Source organism: Magnolia sinica, chromosome 11 (assembly GCF_029962835.1).
Source record: "Magnolia sinica isolate HGM2019 chromosome 11, MsV1, whole genome shotgun sequence".
NCBI lineage: Eukaryota > Viridiplantae > Streptophyta > Magnoliopsida > Magnoliales > Magnoliaceae > Magnolia > Magnolia sinica.
In genome coordinates, this window is record NC_080583.1 from 8,303,736 (window position 1) to 8,311,437 (window position 7,702).

Below are 7,702 nucleotides of genomic sequence, written 5' to 3' on the forward strand. Positions count from 1 at the left end.
TGTATAAATTTTAAAATAAAAATTAATCATTAAGTTACACTAAAATGAAGGATCAAATGTTATATACCCAAATACAAAGTATAGATAAGCAGAATTACACAAACAAGCCCTGAAATGAATGTCTGATGTAAAGATTAGCATGTAAGGAAATTAAAGTTTTTAACCATCTACATCATCGTTGGAGGTTTGCAAATTGGTTTAGATGGGACATTGAAAGTTGGCCATACAAGAGTCAATTTTGATTATTTATGGCCACAATCCAATAATCCACTCCATTAAAATGGATGATTGGATGGTAAATTTAAAGAATTTATGAAAGGATGAATGATCAACAGACAACTGAAATTCATCTAACATCCAACTCTGGCTTGTTTCCTTCCACCATTACTAATAAGGTATCTAATGATTTATCGTTCATTCCTCAATACTGGATTCAAAGCTGGACATGAATATTGAAGACCACTAACTTCTTGAAGCAGTCCACAACTTATCATGATACGAGGCTAACCAATCCATCCCTACGATCACCTCAAAGTTTCGCATTTCCATCACAATCAGATCAACAGGCATCACTAAATCTCCGATATTAATGAGACAAGAACCACATATCTGAGTCAAGGCAACAAATCTTCCTATAAGTATGGTGATTATTAATTCCTCTTTTAACAAGTTAAGAATTAAACCCAACATCTTCACAATAGCATTCAAAATAAAATAATATTGTAGCTCTAAAGTCAAACAATACTCAAACAGGAGAAGAGTAAATTACTAAGATACCTCCAACTAATATGGGGTCATACTCATCCTTTGGTGCCACTGCATACACATGCCCATGAGCTGGTAGTTGTAGAGCATGACCTATGTACATCTATTGTGGACCTCCTTTCCTGTACTGTTGTCGCCCTTGCATTTGTTGCTGGTGCACGACTCCCTTTCGGAACTACAGCTGGTATCCTTCGGGTATATGTGGTGGTTGTTGCCCTCATTTGCTTAAACTGCCTTACAGATATCTTGGTCACTGTTGTGGCGAGTGACCTAGCTCCTCGTCTTTGTTGTGGCTGTTGAGCACCCCCACCCCCCACTGTTTTTTTTTAACACACGCACACACACTCACGCCATAGTGGGCTTTCACCACCTATGGATACTCGAACCCTTGACCAGGTGTTGAGGCCCCTCTTTAAGATAATGTTGTTGCTGATGAGGGCGGGGGCAAAAACATATCAAATGTCCTTTCTCTCACAGTTGAAGCACCTTCCATGGAATCGCTTTGATGCTGATTGTGTTGCTCCGGCGGATGTCATTGATCTCTTGAAGGCATTTCCTTATGCTTAGGGAACATTAGGAGTGACTTTTCCCTTTTCATTCCCACCTCTCTTATACTCTCGACTCATTCAGAAGTCTTTATTGTCTTGCTATATGATCAGGCCCGGTTTACCACTTCTGCATACATTCTCAAGTTCAACGCTACAAGTTTGTTGTGATCACCTTAGGCCCCTCTCAAATTTTCTCGCCTTGAGCATCTCGTCCACCACCATATATGCTGCAAATTGTGACAACTCATTGAATCTAGCCTAATACTGTGCTATTGTCAGTTCCCCTTGCTTCAAGTTAATGAATTCCACCACGTTTTTTTCTCACGAATGCTATCAGAGTACTTATCATAAAATTGCTTAGTCTCTTCCATCTCCACACCTTCCTTTCTTCAACCGATCCTGCATCATCTGGCACTAGTAGTCAACTTCTCCTTCTAGCATAAAAATGACCAATTTAACTTTCTGCTCTTCATCACATTCCCATTATCATGAAGATTTTCTCTAACCGAATATTTTACTTTCCTGCCTCCATTAGATTCCCTTGAAGGTTGGTGGCTTCAGTCTCTTGAATTCCTTGACTAGGCTTCCTTCCCTATCTTGTTCTAGGGGCACGGCCCCACATTACTACCACATGCTTGTCGTTGTGAGATTGCCACCATGTTTCCAAGTGAGTGCTGAACGACTCCTAAGGTTTAATTTTCCTTAGCAACTCTTGAACCAAATAGGGATGTTCAGACCTATCCTCTAGTATTATATCTGCCATGATCTACAATGAATAATTCTGAGGTTCAGGATTTAGAATACATTGTTTTAAATTTAGTTGCTACTAAGAGAAGTTCGTTCCTAAATCACATTCAATGTTTAACCCTAGATCCACCTATCATCTTAAACTTAATTAAGCTCTAATAACAACCTTTCACACCCCAAAATCTGACCCTCGAGTCCACAAGACTCTGATGCCGCACTCAAGGGCATGAGTATACCTAATGTTATGGTTTATGTATAACATTCATCCCATATAATTAAATAAAATAAATTTCATCTGTGTATAACATTCATCCCATAAAAGTAAATAAAATAAACTTCATCCACTAATATTAATCATCCAAACCACATAGCCAAATAAAACGTTTCAAATACATCATCCATACAACTATCTTCGCTCATAAAACATAAACATCAAATAAATAAAAACGAACTCCAGCATCTCTACTCATAGCCGCATCTAATGGTGTCCTTGTCCTGAAAAATTAAAAATCCATTAGGTGAGCTATGATGCCCAATGAGTAATTCAATGCACGTGTTTTAGAAAACTAAGCAATTGGAGATAATCAGATAATATCATAATGATTGGTATGCATGTATATGAAGCAAGGATGATGCACATGATGCAATGCATATGATAATGACCACATCACTCAGTACAATGGGTCATCTTGAATACCAGGGTGTCATTTTGCAATTTCAACATGTTCATACACCTTAACACATTTATCACAATCCTGACATGCAGTAAGCTAGTTAAACCTGACTCATTCTTCACAATCCTGACATGCAATACGTTTGGTCACACCTAATACTATTATTGTAATCCTAATAAAAAGTAGATAAGATCAGACCTCTTCCTCAACTGGAATTAGTAGGCACTTATTGCAACCGTGACATGCTCACCCACTCTTCAAGATGATGGATGCTCCATATGGAGCCAATTTGGGCTTTAAGAACTCTCACCGAACGGACTCGATCGCCTTATGTGCAGGCTTATGAGACTTTCAACTTATGGGACTCGATCGCCTTATGTGCAGGCTTATGAGACTTTCAACTTATGGGACTCGATCGCCCCACAAATTGAAATTTTTTAACAATGTACATGTAAATTAGATCATACAATTAAAAAATTACACAAAATTGGGCAATAAATAAAATCGAAAGGGCTGATTTGTTGGAGTAATTAAGTGCATGATCAGAGCCCTTAATTCAATTAAATTGGACGTCCAGATTATTAAACTCAGGGCCCCGATTTACATGATCAAGAGATATAATCAACGGTGTCAATGAGTACACAATTTGAGGGTGATCAATGGTCAAATTGTGCAAACTATATATACAGATCTTAAGATAAAAAATAATTATTAAGTTACACTAAAGTGAAGGATCCAATGTCTGATATCTGAAATAAAAAGTATAGATAAACAGGATTAAACAAAAACTATGCATGATGAATGGCGAATTTGAAGAAAATTAAAGCAAACAAAAGTACATTCTTTCATAAGTTAAAATAATGGCCAGATGTAAAGATTAGCATGTAAGGCCATCTAGATCATCCATTGGAGGTCCCAAATTAGTCCAGATGAGATGTCCAAAGTGGGTGATCAAAGAAACAATTTTGATTGTTTATGGCCACAATCCAATAATCCACTCCATTAAAATAAATGATTGGACAGTAAATTTAAACTACATATATATATATATATATATATATATATATATATATATATATATATATATATATATATATATATATATATATAAAGATAGATAATCTAACATAAATCAGTAATTAAAAAAATTGTAACAAAAATACACAAAATCATGTGTGTCACTTGCCTCCAATTTCAACTATGTTATAGAGTTTATCCTCCTCTTTCACTATCTCCTCCTCTGTTCTCTCTAGCCATGATTAATGGTGGAGAAGGGTGGGAGCATAAGCTCTCTTAAAGGGATTTAGCTTCTTCTTTTTTTCTTTTTCAAAATCAAATCAAAATTTAAAAAAATTACTTTTAAATTTTAAATTCAAAAATTATTTATTTACAATAACAATAATAATAATAATTAGTATTAGTATTCTATTTTGAAACTGGCGCCTTAGATAACTTGGACATCTTTAGAGTGTAGTGCATGAAAAATATAACTAAAATAAGTGTGTAAGCAACGTATAAATCCCAAAATTAAGAGGTGTTACATACGCAACGAGATATGCGCAAAGCACTTGTTGGACGAGTGAGATTGGCTTGCACCAGGGAAATGTGTGGCGGATTTTGTAGATGATCCTCTAAGTGTCACCGAAATGGAATTGGCAGTGTGTCCGCTTGCCCGTCCCGAGGCTCCTGTTGTGGCTGCATAGATAAAAATCATACTCAAGATGAATGATTGTGATGCCGACAAATTTTCCAAGTGAGATGATCTTGCTGGCCACCTTAGGTTCTTTGGTGTATGTGTTTTATCTATTCTGTCAATCTATTTTACAAACTCATTGGAAAGCATGAGCTAGAAAATGAGGTAGATCTAAATATCTGTGGAACACACCCACAGGAAATAGGAAACAATGGTGATTGAATGCCCACCATTAAAAGCTTTTTATGGCCCACTGTAATGTTTATTTGATTGTTGATTAGGTCAAATAAACTGGCACCAAGGGAAACGAAAAATATCAGCTTGATCCAAATGTTTTGTGATGTTTTCTTATAGTGTGGTCAACCTGAGATTTGGATCTGCGTACTTTCTTGGCTCATGACCCAAAATGAGATGGGAAAATGGATGGATGGCAAGGATGGAATGCATCATGGAAGGCTTTTCCAACACTGACCAGTACCAACCTGGTATTGCAGGGTCACTGGCGAATACGAATCCGAATCCGAATCCGAACCCGACCCCAACCCAACCTGGGTTTCATGTCTAGCTATCCTCAGGTGGGGCCCACCTGATTATTAGGCCTACCTGATGATTGGGGTGGTCAAGGTTTTGGGCCACGTCACCCTCACGGTGGACCCATCCTGGTGATCAGGCCAGTCTGAATTTTGGGCAAGGGCGTCCTGATGGTGAGGCCCACCTACGCCAGGGGGCGGATTCCATGCAGTCCCAGCATCACCCAACACTGTACGGCCGTGAGCATGGGGCCCACCTTTATGTATCCATTGTATATCCACACCGTTCATCTGCTTTTCCAGATCATTTTATGGCATGAGCCCAAAAATTAATCAAATCTAAACCTCAGGTAGACCACACCACATGAAATGGTGGTGATTGACCATTAAAAAGCTTTGGTAGGCCACAAAAAGTTTTGGATCAAGTTAATCTTTGTTTTTTTTTTTTTTTTTTTTTTTTTTTGTGGGGGGGGGGGGGGGGTTTTCCCTTCATCTAGATCTGTATGACATTATCAACGGGTTGGATGGAAAATAAACATTAACGGTGGGCATTAAAGTGAGCCCTAGATTTGGTTCTGCTCAATTTTGGGGAATCATGCTCTAGAATGATCTTACAAGGTGTGTACATCAAGGTGGACCCCACGGTCAGGATCACACTGTGTAGGGTGAGGCCGGGCCGGACCAAATCCGCACCCTTTAGAGCAGGGCATGCTCATGGTAGGACACCCCTGATGAGCAGCTGGATTTCACACGTGCTAACTCTGTCACGTGATCTGTAGGAACCAGCCTAAGTCAAGCCAGTCAATCGCAGACCAACCTAAATAGTCGGAGTCAAGATAATCACTGACTGGGCCTATCATGATGTATGTGTCTAACATCCATGCCGTCCATCCATTTCTCCAGCTTATTTTAAGGGCATGAGCCCAAAAATACAGCGGAAAAAATTCTCTAGTCGACCACACCTTAGCAAACAGTGGCTATTTGTCATTAAAAACTTCATGGGAACGACGAAGGTTTTGGATCAAGCTGATATTTGTGCGGTCCCTTCATCCAGCTCTTTGTTACCTTATCAACAGCTTGGATGGCAAATAAACATTCCGTTCTCTCCCAGGTAGTTTTTGATAGTGTACATTTAATCACCATATTTTCCTGTAGTGTGGTCCACCTGAGATTTTAATCTGCTTTGTTTTTCGGGTCAAGCCCTAAAATGAGCTGGATAAACAGATGGACGGCATGGATGTACGAAACATACACAAAACTGGCCCTCACAGTCAGGGATCCACCCAACTCTGTGGGCCCTGGGCTCCACCGAAGCCGCACCCGGCCTGTCCCGAGATCGGCAAAGGATAGGACTCTTGAGGGGCCACCATGACGTATGAGCTTATCCATACCGTCCATCCATTTCGCTATATCATTTTAAGGATATAGACACAAAAATATACAGATCCAAGGCTCTTGTGGACCACACAGTGAGGATTAAACACCTACCGTTGATATTCGTGTTTTCCGTTCATCCAAGCGTATGCGACCTTACAAACAGGGATGGCAAGTAAACATCACGGTGGGCTCTAGGAAGGTTTCAACGGTCGGTATCATTATCACTACCGCTTCCTGTGGTGTGGTCCACTTAAGCCTCGGATCTGTTTCATTTCTTGGGTTTAACTTCTAAACTTATATGAAAAAAATGGATCTACGGTGTAGATAAACCCATACATCACGGTGGGCCCATCAGAGACCCAACCTGAGCCGAGCTCGGTACAGGCGGAGGTAGTACTGGAAAAAATACTCACCGCGTGCGGCAATCTTCACAGCCTGATTCGAACTCGATTGGCGGGCCACATGGTGGGCCCCACCGCCTCCCTGGCCACCACCAGAACCTCTCCCGCCACCGCTGCCATTCCCTCTAGGCGCCGCAGAGTGTTGCACAACCCTGCCGGAATTCTGAACATGAGCCGCCGCCCTCAGCGCGAGTGACTGGGTCCCACCGGCTTCTAGACGCTGGCGGTTCTGCCCTGAATTCTGGTGGATATTACGATTCTGATGTGGGTTTTGTGATGGCTGTCTGCCCTTCCCTCCAGAGCCTGTAGTCCTGCCTCTGGTAGCGACTTTCTCCGTTTGAACGAAGATTTTTTTGTTCTGCGTGATGCACTGAAACAAAACATACAGGAAATGTTAGCAAGCACCTGTAAGAAAGAAGGGAGATGGAATTTTAATATAGAGCGAAGGAGAGTCTGGGAATTTACAACTGTTTTTTTATGAATCTCCATTGGAAGGAAGAAAAAACTGTTCTACTTGATGCACTGAAACAAAAGAAGCAGGAAATGAATGTAAGCACCCGTATGAAGGGAGATGGGGTTCTTCATTTATAGAAAGGAAAGGAGAGAGTGGGAATTTCCTTTTCTTTTTTTTTTTCCACAACTGCCCTCGCGGTCTTCCAGGAAATTCTTAAAACGTGAAGCGGGCCCTGAGTTCATTAACCGTCCTGATTACCAAACTGCCCACCCTTGTGGTCTTCTAAGAAGATGCCCAAAAAGAAAGGACGGATGGCTAGGATTTGATCAAAATTTCCAGGCACGGAACTGCCGGGTGGAAGCGGATTGGCTGGTGTACCACACACCACCGACCTGGCTGGTGTGTTAACTTGTCTCAGCTGACGCTCCTCCAGCTGTGAGCTGTACGAACGGTTCAAAGGAGATCAAAGTTATATGGGCCCCACAATGATGTATTTATTATATCCACACCGTT

At 40.7% G+C, this 7,702-nt stretch overlaps 1 protein-coding gene across 1 annotated transcript; it reads right to left on the reverse strand.

The window, feature by feature from the left end:
* Positions 1-2,386: 2,386 nt before the first annotated feature.
* LOC131218739 (uncharacterized) lies at positions 2,387-7,341 on the reverse strand. Its single transcript, XM_058213492.1, has 4 exons — positions 7,201-7,341; positions 6,748-7,105; positions 4,280-4,429; positions 2,387-2,555 (listed from the first exon to the last, which is right to left on the reverse strand). The coding sequence occupies exons 1-4, from the start codon at positions 7,222-7,224 to the stop codon at positions 2,539-2,541; spliced, it is 549 nt and encodes a 182-aa protein (XP_058069475.1). The 5' UTR covers positions 7,225-7,341; the 3' UTR covers positions 2,387-2,538.
* Between the last annotated feature and the right edge of the window lie 361 nt (positions 7,342-7,702).